General features: G+C 42.3%; 1 protein-coding gene across 8 annotated transcripts in view; it reads left to right on the top strand.

Annotated features, from left to right (window-relative positions):
* Positions 1-1,464: 1,464 nt before the first annotated feature.
* Positions 1,465-17,222, top strand: part of SH3D19 (SH3 domain containing 19) — a 174,658-nt gene continuing 158,900 nt past the window's right edge. For 3 of the 8 annotated variants that reach the window (XM_024126711.3, XM_024126710.3, XM_028491763.2), the window contains exon 1: positions 1,482-1,771. In XM_024126711.3, coding sequence (XP_023982479.1) covers positions 1,660-1,771 — 112 coding nt within the window. In that variant the 5' untranslated portion in view covers positions 1,482-1,659. Of the gene's footprint in view, positions 1,772-17,222 lie in introns of all 8 variants that reach the window. The other 5 variants (XM_024126708.2, XM_028491757.1, XM_028491762.2 and 2 more) reach the window with 3 other exon arrangements.

Below are 17,222 nucleotides of genomic sequence, written 5' to 3'. Positions count from 1 at the left end.
CATCCTCTAAGGTAAGTGACAAATAGCCAAACACTGAAAACAACCCTAAAGGTCCAGAACCTTCTTTCTAGTTTAACTTCAAGTGGTCCGGATGTCTACTTATTTAACTGCTTATGCAGTAAAGTTTCACTTGTGAATTTGACCTCAATTCCACAAAATCGATCGTGGTTCTTTTCTGCCTAAAAGCAGAAAGATTTTCTCTGGCAGCAACAAGCACTATTAAAAAGTTAAAGAGACAGCGCTCAGGTGTGGCTGGCGATTCTATTCTCAGTGACCCGTTTCTCCCTCTCTTTTTCTCTCTTACATGCTGAACATTAGGAGCTCTCACAAGCTTTCAAAAATAGAGCAAGAGGCTGAAGATAAAGGCCTGTTCATCCCATCGGGGAGTGTCCTACGGAGTCATGTCCAGGCAACGTCTCTGCCTGCATCTTGGATATCTTTTTCCGAGATGTGAGAATCTGCCCCTCTCTGTGCGAAAGTGTGTACGTGCGAGTGCGAACTGAAGATGTGTACTATACAGAGATACAGAATAACTTTCTTACCCCAATCTTTTCAGCTTTAGGGAAGTGCTTCAAGTGACAGCTTCTGACTCCAGAGCCACTGCTCTGTCACTTCACCAAATTGCCTTTCTTCAAATCGTCACGTCCCGGGATCTTAAGGAAGAAGATGTACTTTTTTTTTTTTAGACTTTATATTTTGGAGCAGTTCCAGTTCACAGCCAAACTGAGCTGAAGATTGAGATTTTTCCATGTCTTCCTGTCCCCACCCCTGCACAGCCTTCCCCATTATCAACAACCCCCCCCCAGAGTGGTACATTTGTTACAACTGATGAATTTACACGGACACATCATAATCACCCAAAGTCTTTGGTTTACATTAGGGTTCACCCTCCCTGTTGTACATTCTGTGGGATTGGACAAATGCGTAATGACATGTATCCACCATTATAGTATCATACAGCGTCGGTTCACTGCCTTAAAAATCCTCTGGGCTCTGCCCAGAGGCTCGATTTGAAAGGGCGAAAAGAGAGGGAAAGAAAAAAGCCTGCAACTGCGGAGGCGCTACCAAACTCCAAGCAGACTTTGTTCCCTAGTTCAGAGGCTCCAGCTGCCCCAGCTCTCCAAGTCCGGCTACCGGCAGGTTCCTCCTCCTTTGGTTTAAGTGTCAAGCAAATGGGTTTCCTGTTAACACCGGAATACTGTGAAAGGGCAGGAAGAGGCCAGGCCGCCTCCTCTTTCCCCCCTTCCTATCCGGTTTATTTATTTTGTAAACGTTTGTTTTGGTGGAGCGGGTGGTTGCAGCGCGTGCGGCTCTGGGGCAGCCTCGGCGGCCGGTAACCCCTCCCCGAGGAGGCGAGGCCCGGCCAGACCCCGCCCGATCCCGGCTCCAGCTCTGCGGGGCGGGCAACGGAGAGAGGAAGGGGGAAGAGAGTAGGAGAGGCAGAGCCGGGAGAAGGAGGCCGCCGGGGCGCGCGAGGAGGCGGGGAAACCTGCTCGGCCCGCGCCTGGCCGCTCCCCCGCGGGCTGCAGGTGGAGCCGCGGAGGTAGCCGCTTCCGCCGCCGCCTCCTCCTCCTCCCCGGGGCCTCCTCCCAGGCCCGGAGGCTGCTGGCGCGGGACGCCCGGAGCTGGCGGCCGGCGCGCGGGGCCCGCAGCTCGTCGATGGCTGAAGGCCGGCGGCGGGAGGACGAGGACGAAGAGCTGCACGAACGCCGGGAGCTCGGGGGCCCGCGCCGCGCCCGGGGCCGTGCGCTGTCGGGCCACTCGGCCGCAGGTGAGGGGCGCGGGCAGCGCGAGGGGAGACCGGGTACCCAGGGCTGGGCGTCCCGGGGCCGCGCAGGTCCTGCCCCGGACGCCGGCGGCTCCCTCGCCCGCCCGGAGGGGACTGGCACCTTTAACTCTAGGAGGCGAACGGGAGGGAGAGTGGCTTTTCTATCTCCATCCGAACTTTGGGGCCGAGCCCGAGTAAATTCAAACCTGTCTCTACCTGCTAGTGGCCCTGGAGCCGAAACTACAAATTTTCCATGCAGACTAAGTCTACGAGCTGCTGGCTTGGAACTTGTGGCCCGGGTGGTTACTTATCTCTGGATGAGTCAGAGGCCAGTGGAGAATGCCCTCTCCCGATAGGTTTGGGTTTGCCTCCGCTGTCGCAACGGGGTCAAACCACATGCTAATCGTCCAGTCGGGTTTCGGTGCCTCTTGAACTTCGGACCTGTGTCTGTCCTCCCAACCCCCAGCCGCCCGAGTTCACCTCTTTTCTACAGGACTTGCTTTAGAGTTACTTGGTGACTCCCAGCCCCACCCCCAAGTCCAGAATATAGCCTTCCAAAAGGCGATTCATTTGCACTGATCATTTCTGGGCCTGTGACTTGTGTTTTGGGGGTGCGCAAAAGCGGCGCGGATCAATAGTTTGGCGCAGAAGTGGAAGGGTGAATAAGTGTAGATCCACACCCCTTCCCTCTTTCCCGGGCAGCTTTTCAGTTAAACAGAATAGAGAGGACATTCTTTGGTCTTCGGTTCGAACTGGATAAGCCAGGTATCCGAAAACAAGAGGGAAGAACAAACCTAGGGAGGTGACAACAAAAGGGAGATAAGGCCGTGAGAAAGGTTCAGATGTGAACATTCATTAACGCCCCTTTAGAAAGTGGAATATAGTGAACACTCCACCCAGCCATGGAGCAGCTGTTCTATGTGGCTCCCTTAACCTAAGAGAAAGTTGAAGAATTCAAAGACGATAATGGGTCTGTGGGGAACAACCCGAGGGTAGAAAATGGGATGAAAGAAAAGAGTTTGAGTGGAGCAGGAAGAAATAGTCAATCTTGGAGCCTTAAAAAGAATTCCTTTTGCCCGTTACTCTTTCCATCAAAATGAGGCATTTGACTAACCACACGAACACCAGCCGTCTTGAAGATAACTGATAGTTTTGCTCAGTATAAACCCAGACCTAATGAAATAATGGGTAATTGCTGGATATGAGTAAATAATTCTTGCAAGAATACAATGAAAAAACTTTACAGAGATGTTCCTCTGTTAAATTACTGGTCTGAACATGCCTTGGACTCCTCTTACCTTCAGCAAAATGCTTCACTTACGTACTGTGCCGAGCTGTATCCGAGGTCAGACTAGATATGATCCAGATAGATATTTATCATTTAGTTGCAATATGTGTATTTATTCCAAGGCTGGTGGAAATGGCATTTTGTAACTTGTTTTTCCCAGTTCCTTAATTTCCCAAGGCTACCAGAAGCTTTTCTAAGTTCCATGATAATATTTTGCTGATACGTGACACAGAGTCCTTTTTCACTCAGAAATTGGTGTTTGCAGTTTCTGACCATTTAGTGTACCCTGTCTCCGTTAGGGGGTGAGGGACAGAGATGGAGTGGGCAGAGAGTTAAACTGACCAGTATCGGGCTTCTTTCTTTTGAGACACATTATTTAATAGTTTACATTTCTTTGCAAGCTGTACTCTTCTTTCTCCTCATTAGTTCCTGTGTGTTTTTCAGACTCCATCGCATTCCTTACCAAGCTTGGGCATTTGTTAGTTATGTTTTGTGCTGGATGTTCTCTCTCCGAGTGAGAAAGTAGGAACTGACCCAGAGGCTTCATGTTTTTTCTTTTTAACATCTTTCGAATCTTTCACTTTTCCTGTTCTCATCCTCTCCCTCCTCCCTCTGCCACCTCACAGTCTAAAGATTTTCCATTTTTCTTTGATCTCACAGAGGTTGACACCATAAAATTAGGGTTTATGGACTTGAGGGAGTCTGTGAACTTCTTCTCTCCATGCTAAATTTAGGTGTGGTTGTGGAAATGTGTTTTTTACTTTGCAATGTACATTCAGGAGAACGTATAAAACCTGTAAATCATAAAGTAAAACTCTTGTAACCTGTGCCCAAGTTGAGAAGTAGAATATTGTCATTTCTCCGAAGCAAACTCTACTCTCTCCCAGTCATGGCTTCTTCCTTCCCCTTGAGGGAACCACTTTTATTCCCTTGCTTTTCCGTGCAGTTTTACCTGTACAGTTTTATCTGTGCATCCCTATACAATATTATTTAGTTTTGCTTATTTTACAACTTCTTATGAGTGGAATCATCCTGTAATTATTCTTTAGTGTCATTCTTTTTTCACTCCATATTAAGTTTGTAAGATTTATCCCTATTGTTGCATGCAGCTGTAATTTCTTTTCTTTGTATTCTTGTATCACACTTTTTGCTTAGCATTTTTTATTGATTTGTTGGAGTTCTTTACTTGTGCAGGAATCTCAGCTTCTGTTGGTTGCATGTGTTGCAAAATCTGCTTCCACTCTGTGGTTTATTTAAAAAATGTTTGTGGTTTCTTTTGATGTGGACATTTGTAATTTTAACGTAGGTGTATTTATGAATCTTCTTCTTTGTAGTTAGTGTCCCTTGTCCCCTCACTGTCCCCCTTGGTTAAGAATGCTTTCCCTACCCCAAGGTAATGAAGATATTCTCCTATATCTTCTGTATTGTCTCCTAAAGTTTTGTTAACTTTCTGTGTGGAGAGGTGCCATAGCTTTCTTCAGACTCTCAAATGGGTCTGAGAACCTCTGACTGACCTACAGCATTTTTATATTGTTTCTCCAAAGGGCAGGGAATACAAAATTCTAGGTCCTCCCTTAATCACCTGGAAGAGTGGTAGGCACTTAATAGGGTTTAGTAAATACTAAATAAATGTACTGTCTCTATATGTTGATGTGTTTATGGTAAATGCTAGAAGAACAGATATAACTTCTCCAATGTGTTTTGAGTAAAATAACTAATATTGTCAGTATGAGGTCATAGAATAAAATTCTTTGTATTCTATATGAACCAGTTGCTTCTTACGTGCTAGCACCTGTGAGGGAGGTATTATTTTTCTCCATTTTATAGTTGAAATGGGTACGACTCCGTGCTCCCAATGCAGGGGGCCCGGGTTTGATCCCTGGTCAGGGAACTAGATCCCACATGTATGCTGCAACTAAGAAGCCCGCATGCCGCAACTAAAAGATCCTGCATGCCGCAGCTACACATGCCACAACTAAACATGCCGTCATGAAGATCCCACATGCCACAACTAAGACCTGGTGTGGCCAAAATAAATAAATACATATTTAAAAATAAATTAAAAAAAAAAAAGATTGAAGCTCAGAAATACTTAAGTGACTTGCTCAAGATCCCGCAGCTAGTAAATGGCAGGATGCAGACTTGAATCCGGGTCTGTTTGACCTGAAAGTCCATGTTTTTCCAAGCTATCCCACTGGCTGCTAATACAAGTCAATTGCTGTTAATGCTCCACACGTTTATACCTGCATGTTGCTTGTTATATTTTAGAAATACTTTATTACATTTATCTGGTGCTTTTCTGCTTAGGAGGGGCTTTCACAGCCTCGTGGAACTTGATTGTTACAACGACCTGAGAGGGAAGGGGTACATTTTTATTATTCCCATTTTAAAGACGAGTAAATTGAGATTCAGAAGTATTAAAAGACTTAATCTAAAAGAATACAGCTAGGTATAGCTGCACCTCAGTTACCTCTTTTGGGTGTTTCAAGTCATAAACTGTCGTTTCTTTAATTTGATTCATATAGCATGCTAGGTCATATGGCCCAGAGTTTGTGGCTCTGTCTAGTAAGTTGTGTAGTTTTGAAAACTGCATTAATTCTTCTGGGCCACCATCTTACAGTTTTTGTTATTAGAATTCCAAAGTTGTCTAATTTATTTTGAGGAAGTTATTTTAAGTCCCGTAGAAACTATGGATATATATACACGTTGTTTAAAAATCCTGCACTCACCAACTTCTTTTAGAAGACCTGTCTAGTTATCCTGTCAACAAAATGTATGCAAAATGGTGTAGAAAATACAAGGAATACAAAGAAATATATAAAATAGACTCCCTGCTTTTAAAGAACATGTCATAGAATTAAGGAAGGTAAGACTAATATACTTTAAAGAAATAAATAAGAATATAAAGTAGTCCATGGTGACTAGCAAGTGGAGTTTAGCATAAGAGAACCAGGCAGTCTTGGTTCATTTCTTGGCTTACCTCTTACTGTGTGACCTTGTGCAAGTTACCTAACCTCTCTGTGCATCCATTCTTTATTTGTAAAGTGGGAATATTAATAAAACCTATTGCATAGGGTTTGAGGATTAAGTGAATTAGTATATGTAATACCTTTAGAACATAGCTAGGCACATAGTGAATACTTCCTTTAAAGTTATTAGTGTTTATTTATGTATATTTTTGTTAAAATATCTGACGCTTCATTGAGTCTACATTTTTCTCCCTTTGGGAATAGTTACGGGGTTTCAGGTTGTCAGAGAAAGAGGAGGTAAAACTGCATCTTCACCATTTCTAATCAAATGTAGTTGCTTTGCTTTGGAGTTCATACGTCTTTTTGAAATCTATCAATCTTACAAGACCCCTGAAAGACTGAGACTAGTTCTTCATTTGACATTCCTTGCACCATACGTACGCGGGCCTCTCACTGTTGTGGCCTCTCCCATTGCGGAGCACAGGCTCCGGACGCGCAGGCTCAGCGGCCGTGGCTCACGGGCCCAGCCGCTCCGCGGCATGTGGGATCTTCCCGGACCGGGGCACGACCCCGTGTCCCCTGCATCGGCAGGCGGACTCTCAACCACTGCGCCACCAGGGAAGCCCCTTTACAAACTGTTTTAAAGTGGCTTGATGTTTACCCTTTCTTCATCATCACAGATGAAAAGCTGCCTTGGGATTGTGTTTAGACCCTGCCTTTGGGGGACTGTAAGCTCAATTCCTCCACCCTAGTTCTGTCCAGAATATCCCATGTATGCTGTTGTCTGGCACTTACTTTCATAATTAGAAAGGAAGGCATGACGTGAGTATCCAACTTGAGATGACCTGTGACTAAAACTCATTCACACTAGAGTATCAACAGGTACAATTTTGGAAATGGAGAGGAAGTTAGAGTGTGAGAGGAATTTGGAAAAGCCCTGGACTAGGATAATCAAACAATAATGAGTTAATATTTATTGTGTGCTAGGTCCCAGGTGGCATTCTAATTGTTTTACATGTATTTTCCTCACTTAGTCTCATACCAGTCTTATGAGATAGGTGTGATGATTTCCTTCATTTTTACAGATGAGCAACCGGAGGGGGTGTTTACCCAGAGCGGGTAAATAATCTAGGCAAGGTCACGTAGCTAGAAAGCTATGGAGTAGGATTCTGTGCAGACTCCTACCCAGTATTTATTCTCATCTTCCTTGGTCGGTGGAACCCTATATTGCTGACTGTGGCAAGGTACCCACCTGTGAAACTGCTTCACCCAGCCTACTAATGAGAGGCAAGAAAAAGTTGCTGAGTGTGGTTTCTAGAAAAATTCTTTAAAGGGGACTCAGCTGCACAGAATATCCTTTTGCCCTTATCACCTTCCATCCCCCTACCAGGAACAAGGGTGCGTAGCTCACAGCAGCCATCCTGGGTCATGAGGTTGTCTTGAGGATGGAAGCCAGGCGCTGAGAATGGTGGAGCAGAAAAATGGATGGAATCTGTTTCCAGTGGTAATAGAGTCATATGAGCTTTTGATTGCCTGCTCTTCCTTTATTTAAGGAAAAAATAAACTCTGTCTTATTTAAGCCACTGTTCTCTTAGGTCTTTTAATTAGCAACTGAATACAATTCCTAACTGATAAAAGTTCTGACTTGATCATATTTCTTTCTCCTTACCACCAGGCTATTTTTGTTAACAGGAGGTTACCTAGGTTCTTGTTGCTATTTTGTACTTTATTATAATGTGACCTTGGACAAATAACTTAAAGGCCCCTCCCTTTTTGCATGTTTTGAATGGGAATTATTCATTCTCTAAATACAGGTTTACTATGGGAAACATGCTTTTAAACGTCACGTTCTCATGAGTGATGTACATTTCTTGAAGAGGGTCATGGTCATACTTGGACAAGTTTAAGGGTATTGCAAAGGAAACCTATAGAATCTGAAAACAGTTTTCTGATTTTGTCATTTTGCTGAGTGCCAGGGATGAATACCTCTCAGGGAACAAATAAATAGAAGCTGTGACAGGAGGTGATTTTGTCCCTGCTCTGATACGCATACGAGCAGATTCTCAGTGGCACCACTGATGAGCCTATAACTCATGCTGGGGCTACTGCGTAGGATTCAGAGTTTGTTTCCGATACGGCTGCCTTCAGTGTACCGGAGTGTTGTTTTCTGAAGATACATTAATCAAGGAATTGCTATACTGGAAGAAAGCTAAATGCTTTTTCTGAGAGCCGGCCAAGAACAAGGCATAGAAGAAAACGTTTGCACATGTGGAGAATTCGTTTTTCTGGCGATAAATATCACCATTTCCAAAGAGTCCTTTGAAACTAGTACAGAGGTGTTCACAAAAAACTGGAAGGCCCCTCCCTCGGCATGGAGCCACCCATATAAATGACCCTTTCTTGCTTTGTCACCACCCTTGTTTCTTTATTTCCTCACAAGGACTCCCCCTCAATACACACTAGTTCAGTGGAGATAAGCTATCTGGAGATTATAAGGTAGATTTGTGTCACTCGGTTGAGGTATAACTTGCCAGTGGAAGGTGTGGTTTGTAAGTGAAATTCATTTGGAATAAGGCGTGGTATTTCAAGTTTTAAAAGGTGCAGACTTGTGTTTGAATATTACTCTTAATTAGATGCTTAATAATGTGAAATGCCTAATATCACAAACATTTTATCTTTTACGCTGTTCTATTCCTGTTTCTCCTTTCTTCTTGAGGCATTCAACTTTAAAACGTGGTGTGGTATTTCTCACATTTCTGTAGCAATGGGACCTTTAAACAGTGCTTCTCAAACTTTAATATGCCTACAGATCACCTGGGGATCTTGTAAAGATGCAGATCTTGATTTAGTAGGTTTGGGGTGGAGCCTGAGATTTTGCATTTCTAACAAGTTCCAGGTGATGCTGCTACTGGTCCCTGGACCACACTTTGAGTTCCGAGGTACTCAGTTACCTCTGCCTCAGTGCCAGGGTTCTCAGTGCTGGCTGGGTGTCAGAATTAACTGAGGAGTTTTTAAAAAGACCTATACTCATGACCCCACCCTCAGATTTTCCTGATTAATTACTTTTGGAATAGTATCTAGAGAACTGGATTTTGGGAGTTCTATGTGGGTGAGACTCACTGGCTTAGGGTCCTATTAAAAAATGTGATGTTGAGTGGTTTCAGTGTGCTTTCTTGTAATTTGAGCTGTAATATTTTTCCATCATAAGTAATTTACATTGTGATGCCTTTTAGTCAAACAGAATAAATAAATGGAATCCACCATGCATTTTATACATGGATTTTATTCAGTCCCTCTGTTATCCATAGCCTGAGAAGACTCCACATAAAGAATGATGCAAGGACCTATCATTGAAGTGACTGGAAAGCAACGTATGTGATAGGTAACGTTCTTTCAGATTGCAAGAAATAGAGGTCTGTTCTGCTAGCCTCAGCTGACGGGAGGCAGCTTATAAGGATACTCCAGTAAGTTGGAAGACACGGGAAGTAGCCTTGGAAGTCATTTGGAAATAAGAGTAGCTCTAGGAAATTGACAGCAAATATTTACCCCAGAGAACATTCCTTTGTAAGTTGGGAAGGCTGTTATTCTTTATGTTACTAACACCACCATTTTGGTGGCTCAGTTCACTTCTGTCTCCTTCCGTGGCTTCTGAACTTACTGAATAATTGACTCTTGTTTTTCTTACAGTCAGCCTCCCTAAGAAAGAGACTCTAAGTAGGCTGGCCAGTCAGGGTCCTGCGCAGAGTGCCCCTTTGGGGCAGGGGTCTCATGCTGGTTGACCCCAGAGGCTAATAACAAAGTATATAGTAGCCAACTTTTCAGGCCCATCCCTGGTCCCTTCTCCTGGAGGGGATGGTAGGGTCTTGTGGTACCCACACGAGAATTTGAGAATCGCCTGCAGCTGATTCTGTCAGATGGGACTCTGGGCCTGGGGGGTGTTCTGAGGTTTCTTAGAATGGAGAGAAGGTAAAATTGGCAGATTCCATGCGGACACTCTTTCAGTAATGAGTTCCACGAGGCAAGATTTATCTTGTTCATTGTTATAACACAGAACGGTGCCTGGCACAGATATTCAATACATGTCTGTCAAATAGAACAGAATTTTTTTAATGATGTAATGTTGTCTTTATTGTTCGTTTGATTACATTTTATTCTAACCCGAATCCACGGGCAACTATGGAGAGTGAATTTCTACTCTGCCCGTGCCTCACCGAAACAATATGCTCTGACGCGCCAGATCTTTTCTTGTTGCCTTTTTAGCAATGATGAGCATTAGATGTTTGCCGCTTGGCGGCATCAGTACGGCTGGCGTCAGGCTTTGGGCTGAGGGGCAGCAAATGGATGTCAAGTCCAGCGCTCGGAGTCCTTCCTAACGGCCTCCCTCTAGGGTAACCTTGGCCGCGGGCGTTTCTCCTCAGGCCCCTCCCCGTCCAGGGGCGCCGCCATCTTGGGCCCCAGTCGCATCGGCTCTGAAAGGTCAAGTGTTGGTTTGGACGTTTGGCCAAGGAAAGGAGGCTACTTTTCAGGTAAAGAGGGAGACACTGGGAAGATGGGAGTCGCCGTTACTTACAGCAGCTGCTGCCTCTCAAAAAGCTCCAAACCCCCTATCTGTGCGGAATGGGCGGAGGGTGGATGTTAAGGATGTTTTCGAGGAAGGATGGACCCGGCTGATGATGGATGGAATTGTAGGGCCGCGGAGCGAGCGCCAAGGCCAAGGATGCTGACCTGCCCCCACTCGGGAAAAGGAGCCTGCAGTTGGCACCTTCCCAGGAGAGAGGCAATGATACCCGCCGTTGAGTACTAAGCCTTGATTGGAGGGCGTTTGCTCTTCGTGTGAAATATCACGGCCAATACCCACGTAGCTCTGGGAACAAGCCTTTCAGTAGCTCCTTGAGCTCAAGGATTCTGTAAACCTTGAAGAACGTAATTTGATACTGATCACCTCATAGGTTTCCAATGAATGTTTAATGAAGGTGATGAAGAATTAGGGGTTTTAATCCCAATATTCTTCAATTCTTTGCTCTTTTAATTAAAAACTAGATTTCTTTCTCTTGCAGTGGGTTTTTTTAAAGTACCAACTTTTTAGCATTTCTGAACAAAACATTTTATTGATCACTCACCAATTTAGTGCTTAGCGTATGCCAGGAACTCACGTAATCCTTTAACAACACAGAAAGTCCGGTTGTTTTTAATAAGAACGACGGGGCAGAGAGAAATAGAGCTGGGATTTGAAGCCCTGCAGTCTTTTTTCTCCTTTAATTTTTATATTTACATACAGTAAAGGTGACTTCTTTTGGGTACGTAGTTCTGTGAGCTGTGATACACGTACAGATTCTTGTAACCACCCCCATCGTCAGAATACAGAACAGTTTCATCACCTCGAAATTCCTGTGCTGCCCCTTGCAGTCGTATCTTCTCTACACCATTTAACCCCTGATCTGTTCTATGTCTCTGTAGTTTTGCCTTTTCTAGAATATGATAGAAATGGAATCATTTCACCCAGCACATTGTTGTGGAGATTCATTCATGTTGTTAACTGTGTCAATAGTTTGTTCCCTTTTGCTGCTGAGTAGTATTCCATTGTATTAATGCACCACAGTTTGTTTATCCATTTACCTGATAAAGGATATTTAGGTGATTTTCAGTTTTTGGTATTTATGAATAAGCTGCTGTAAACATACAGGTTTTTGCATAAACACAAGTTTTTATTTCTTTGGTTTAATGGGTAATATGTAAGTGTGTGCTTAACTTTGCAAGAAACTGCCAGACTGTTTTCCAGAGTGGTGCTATACCATTTTGCATTATTATGAGCAATGAATGAGCGTTCCAGTTGCTTCACACCCTCATCAGCTCTTGGTATTATCAGGTTTTTCTCGTTTGCTTTTGTTTTTGTTTTAGCCTTTCCCATAGATGTGTGGTGATACTTTGTTGTGGCTTTAATGTGTGTTTCCTTAATGGATAATGATGTTGAGCATCTTTTCATGTGGTCAATTGCCATCCATTATGTCATCTTTGGTGAAGAATGTTCAAATCTTTGCACATTTTAAAATTGGGTTGTTTGTTTTCATATTATGGAGTTTTAAAGAGTTCTTTATATATTTTGCATTCAAATTTTTTGTTGGATATGAGATATGAAAATATTTCTCCTAGTCTGCAGTTTATTTTTTCATTCTGTCAACAGTGTCTTTAGCTCTTTGAATATATTGGAAATAGCTGATTTAAAGTCTTTGTCTAGTAAGTCCAATGTCTGGGCTTCCACAGGAACTGTTTATATTGATTGCTTTTTTATTTTTTTAATTTTTCTGTGCATGGGCCATTACTTTCTTGTTTCTTTGTGTGCCTTGTAATTTTTTGTTGAAAACTGGACGTTTTGAATATTACAATGTAGCAACTCTGGAATCAGATTCTTCTCCCTCCCCAGGGTTTGTTATTGCTGCCTATTATGATTGTTGTTGCTTGTCTAGTGATTTTTCTGAACTAATTTTGTAGAGTGTGTAATTTTTGTGTGATGTGTGGCACTGAAGTCTCAGTTTCATTAGCTTAGTGGTCAGCTAGTGATTGGACAGAGTTTTCCTTAAATGAATGCCTAGAACGAAAAAAAAAAAATCTCCCAGTCTTTGCAGGGGGCTCTGTGTGTGTATCACAGCACACCTTCAACCCTCAGCCACGCAGTGTACAACTAACATTAGCCTTCACTTTCTGCTTGTGCAGAGCCTGTAGTTCAGCCAGTGCTGAGAGGTTAGGGCCCTCTCAGATTCTTTCTGAGCATGCACTCACCCTGGGAATGCACATGGACTTCTAGATTCCTAGGAATATGTGGGAGCTTTTCAAAGCCCTTATTTCCCCAAGCATCTCATCCTTCAGCCTTTCCCCCCAACTTCTTTGGTTAGTCTGTTGTTTGCCCCAACTATTATCCATTGCCTCATGCAGCAGCAACAAATATATTTATTTGCCTGTAAATGATTTCAATAAGCTTTCTCGAGCTAGCCACTTTTTAGCACTTGGAGAGTTTTGAGTTAGGCAAGATAAAGGCAAGTCTTTTGTGCTGGTCTTCCAGGGTTCCACTGGACAAGTCAAAACAAATTATTATAATTCGTTGTGTATGAGGTCTTTTCTGCTTCCTCTGGTACTGGTACTGGTACCAGTACCAAGAGGGCAGGCTGTTATTTTCAAGGGCAGGCCATTATTTTCAAGGCTTCCACTGAGCTGGAGAATGGGGGATGGGACCAGGGTAAGTTAAAATGCCACAAAACTTGCTACTGCAACCAAAACCCAGCTAGTTTTCCTTGATTAAGTGTTTCACTGTACTTAAGTGCATCAAGTGGTTGCTGCAAGCTTTTGGTTAGTTTTCAGTGTTCAAAAAGGGTTGATTCTGCCAGTTTCTGCCAGTTTTGAATTGCTTTTATGGAGGACAGACTTTTGGAGTTCTTTACTCTGCCATTGTCCCTCAAGTATGGATTAAAAGAAAAACTAATTAAGATTGTTGGTCTTTTTATGAGCAAATTGGCCCAAGTTTTCCCAGTGAAATACCAAAAGAGAAAGTATGGATAGTCTTACTCATTCTTGAAGTGTTTGCACATCCTACAGTAGCATCATCAAGGTATTTGAGGAGCCTCACTCATCTGGTTACAGTGTTGGGGTCAAGACCCTCCATTTAAACCCTGCATAGGCAGCTTGCTTTTCTCAATTCCAGGCCACAGACCACACCTAACCTGTCTGTTGCTTTTTAAAACATGATTTTCAAGGGATATCTGGCCAGGATACCTATATTCCTCTTTGTTTTTGAAAGAATGACTCAGAGAAGGTAGCTTTATTGCACTCTCCTGATATAAATCAGTCATGTGTTAACACTGGGGAGTGGAATTGAGGAGGGTGTGGAGTGTGTAACTTTATATACTTCTGTATTGAGTTTCCTCCAATGAGTATTACTTTGGAAATTAAAAGAAAGGAAAATAAATTAAAAATACCATGTGAAATAATTGCCTGCTGGTCTAGCGTATTTGTTGCTCATTTTGTGGTATGTTTTTAAACCTGTTTTGCCTTAAGATGAGTTACTGCAATGATCATAGCAAATGCTGTCCTGTTGATAAAAGGAATGATTGATAAGTATTGGAGAAAATGATAGTAGGAAGGAAGTATATAATTGCGTTTCCTCTGAAGATCATTTTTCAAACACTGGCTAATTTATCATTCGTTCACCTATTCCATCTTATGACATTCACTTGTTTTTATGAAAGCCATAATCACTTGAAAAGCAAACCCTCATTTATAACCACACCGTTGAAAGCTGTTTAACGTAATCAAAACCTACCCTTAGCGTTCTCCACCTTATTTTTTTGCTGTGTATTTCATCTCCAAGTTGTGATGCAACAGAACCTGTTCTAAAGCAATAGATTGAGGAGACCTGCATTGTAATGCTCAACTTGCTACCAGCCAGCTGTATGTCCTTGATTTAATCTCTCTAGGTCTTAGCTTCCTCATTGACAATATGAAGGATTTAGACCAGGGATCTGGAAACCATAGCCCTGTGGACCAAATCTGGCTCACTGCCTGTTTCTGTAAATAAAGTTTTATTGGAACACAGCCACGCTCATTCTTTTATATGTTGTCTATGGCTGCTTTTGTGCCGTATCTGCAGAGTTGAGTAGTTGCAACAGAGTCTGTATGGCTTGTGAGCCTAAAATATTTACTGTTTATCCCTTAACAGAAGAAGTTTGCTGACTCCAGACTACCAGCTTTTCTTTCAGGTTAAAAATTCTCTGTTTCAGTTTTGGGATGCTTGGGTCAACTGTATCTTTTTTCCCATCAGATTGCTTCTTAGCAGATCACCAGAAAAATTCAACTGGAGGAGGGGAAATACAAATCATACATTGTTATTTGTTAAACACCTATATCCATCATACGTCTGGCATATTTTGTTAATGCTGTGGTTACAAACAACCTCTAAAGCTCAGCATCTTATGGCAGGTATATTCAGCTGGTGAGCTACAGCTCAGCCTCACTTGTCTTTTTCATTCTGGGATCCTGGCTGGAGGAGCAGTTCCTAACTGGGAAAAGGAGCAATGCACAAACGATGTGCCAGCTTTTAAAACTTCTGCTCAGAAGTGGCATATATTACTTCTACTCACATTTCTTTAGCCAACTGGGTGTTAGTGGTACAGGGAAGGATAATCCTTCTGTAGGACGCCCTGCAAGTCACCTGGTACCTCGAGTGGGTGGCTCATCCTTCTGCAGGGAGAGCTGTGGAACACTGGGAACAACGTCATCTACCACAGCCTCCTTAAGGGTTCCCTGGCGTGAGCAGACTGAAACTAATGGCAAAAACTTGGTCTCAGAATTCTTCGTGCATTATATTTTTCATGAACTCTCTGCAATTAACAAGTAACTAGAAATTGGCCCGTTGAGCGTTTGGAATATATTCTAAATCTCTCAATGTGCTTATTTAATAAATGCTCATTGTAAGAAAGTAATATCTGTTTGGATTTCTCTTTTATAGACTCCTGATGTCTTTAACTTATAATTCTCACCCCTAAGCTATCTTCTCCAAGGTTCCATATAATGACACAACTCAAGTTGCCCCAGCCAGAAACCTGGGTGAAGTTCTTAACTTCCTCCCTCCCCATGATTACTTATATCTAACCAGTCAGTTACCAGAGTCTATTGAATACATCCCCTAGGTAGCCCTTGACTAAGTCCTCTTCCCTCCATCCTCATTGCTACTGTCCTTGTCCAGGCATCTCTCACCATTCACAACAGCCTTGTAACTAACTAGCCTTTCTACCTCCTGACTTGCTTGTCTGTAATCCATTCTCTACACAACCACTGAAGTGATTTTTCTGAAATGCAAACTGATCATGTTATTCTGCATTAAAACCTTTCAATGTCTTATGTAATCTTCCCCTTAAAGCTCGAATTTCTTAGCATGGCCTTGAACCTTTTTTCCCTTTATTTTTTTCTGGGAATTCCCAGGTCTGTCCTCTTATACTTAGCTTACATTCATGGCTGGAAAAATATAATCTTTCTTCTAGAAAGATTTTTCTAGAGCATATTCTATGAACTCACATAGTATTTGGCAGATGTTTTTCACGTGTAGAGATTCAAACACTTGATAAAAAGCATTGTGCAAAGCTGACTGTGTGCAGTATTGAGGATGCTCCTGTCCTGATGCTTAGTGGATTGCTCCTTCTTGGAAGGGCTTGGATAAGTCAGGTCGGCTCCAAAGAAAGGCGGGTTGACCCTGTTTTGTTTTACTTTCTTTGTGACCTGTTTTTAGAAGTTTAAAATATGCCCATTTTGGAACTAGTCATTTATTGGCCCTCTTTAAGTGAGCTAACATATTTTTCCTTATGATGCCAACTCAGCAACTTCGGACAAAAAGAATGTGAAGCAAATGCATTTTTTAAAAATACTGTCTCCTCTAGGTCTTTCATGTTAGCTCTCTGTTTCAGAAATAAAAATAGCTTTATTGAACTCATAGGGGGATAGGAGAAATCCACATACTTGCCTTTGAAGATGCTCTAGTGATTTTAATTTTTCAGGCAAAAATGTTTTCATTATTTAAAATTCATTGACACAAAATTTCTTTGATCAACCAACTGCTATCCTTCTTTTTATCTAGCCTAGTTATGTGGAATTTTTAATAGAAGGAATCAAAAGTCCCAACTCTGAAGCTTTGCAATTGTTGTAACCAGCTTTCTGTTATCATAAGCTAATTTTAAAAAGCAAGCTTAATCAAAGAAAAAAGCGAGGTTAAAAAAACCTGTATATCTGTATAAACATTTAAAAAGAAGTCAGAGGTATGTTGGCCACATCTTTAAGCAAGAGGAGAACATGTAAAGGGTGATAGTGATGAACACATTGGGTACATGAGGATTTGAACTTCCTATGTTAGATATTTCTATATCATTGTGGGTTTTTTAAAAATAAGCAGAATTAGGAAAAAGGATATTTTTTAAAAGTTTTTTTTTTAAATGAAGAGTTACTTGGGTTTCCTCCTCCTTAGGGAGGGAACAATCATCAGAGTTAGAACAGGCTGCTTTGTGATTACTTACACTATTCTAGAGGTTCCATGAGTATAGAGATTCTTGACCATCTTGAAATTTCATGAAAAAATGTGTTTGTGCATGAGTGCTTTTTTGGGATGCAGGGTTAGAGTAATGTGGGAAAGAGGGTCCATAATTCAAACAGATTCTTCTAA

The sequence above is a fragment of the Physeter macrocephalus genome, chromosome 7, assembly GCF_002837175.3.
Source record: "Physeter macrocephalus isolate SW-GA chromosome 7, ASM283717v5, whole genome shotgun sequence".
Taxonomy (NCBI): Eukaryota; Metazoa; Chordata; class Mammalia; order Artiodactyla; family Physeteridae; genus Physeter; species Physeter macrocephalus.
The sequence above is the reverse complement of the archived record's forward strand: the minus strand, read 5'-3'. Positions and strand labels throughout refer to the sequence as shown.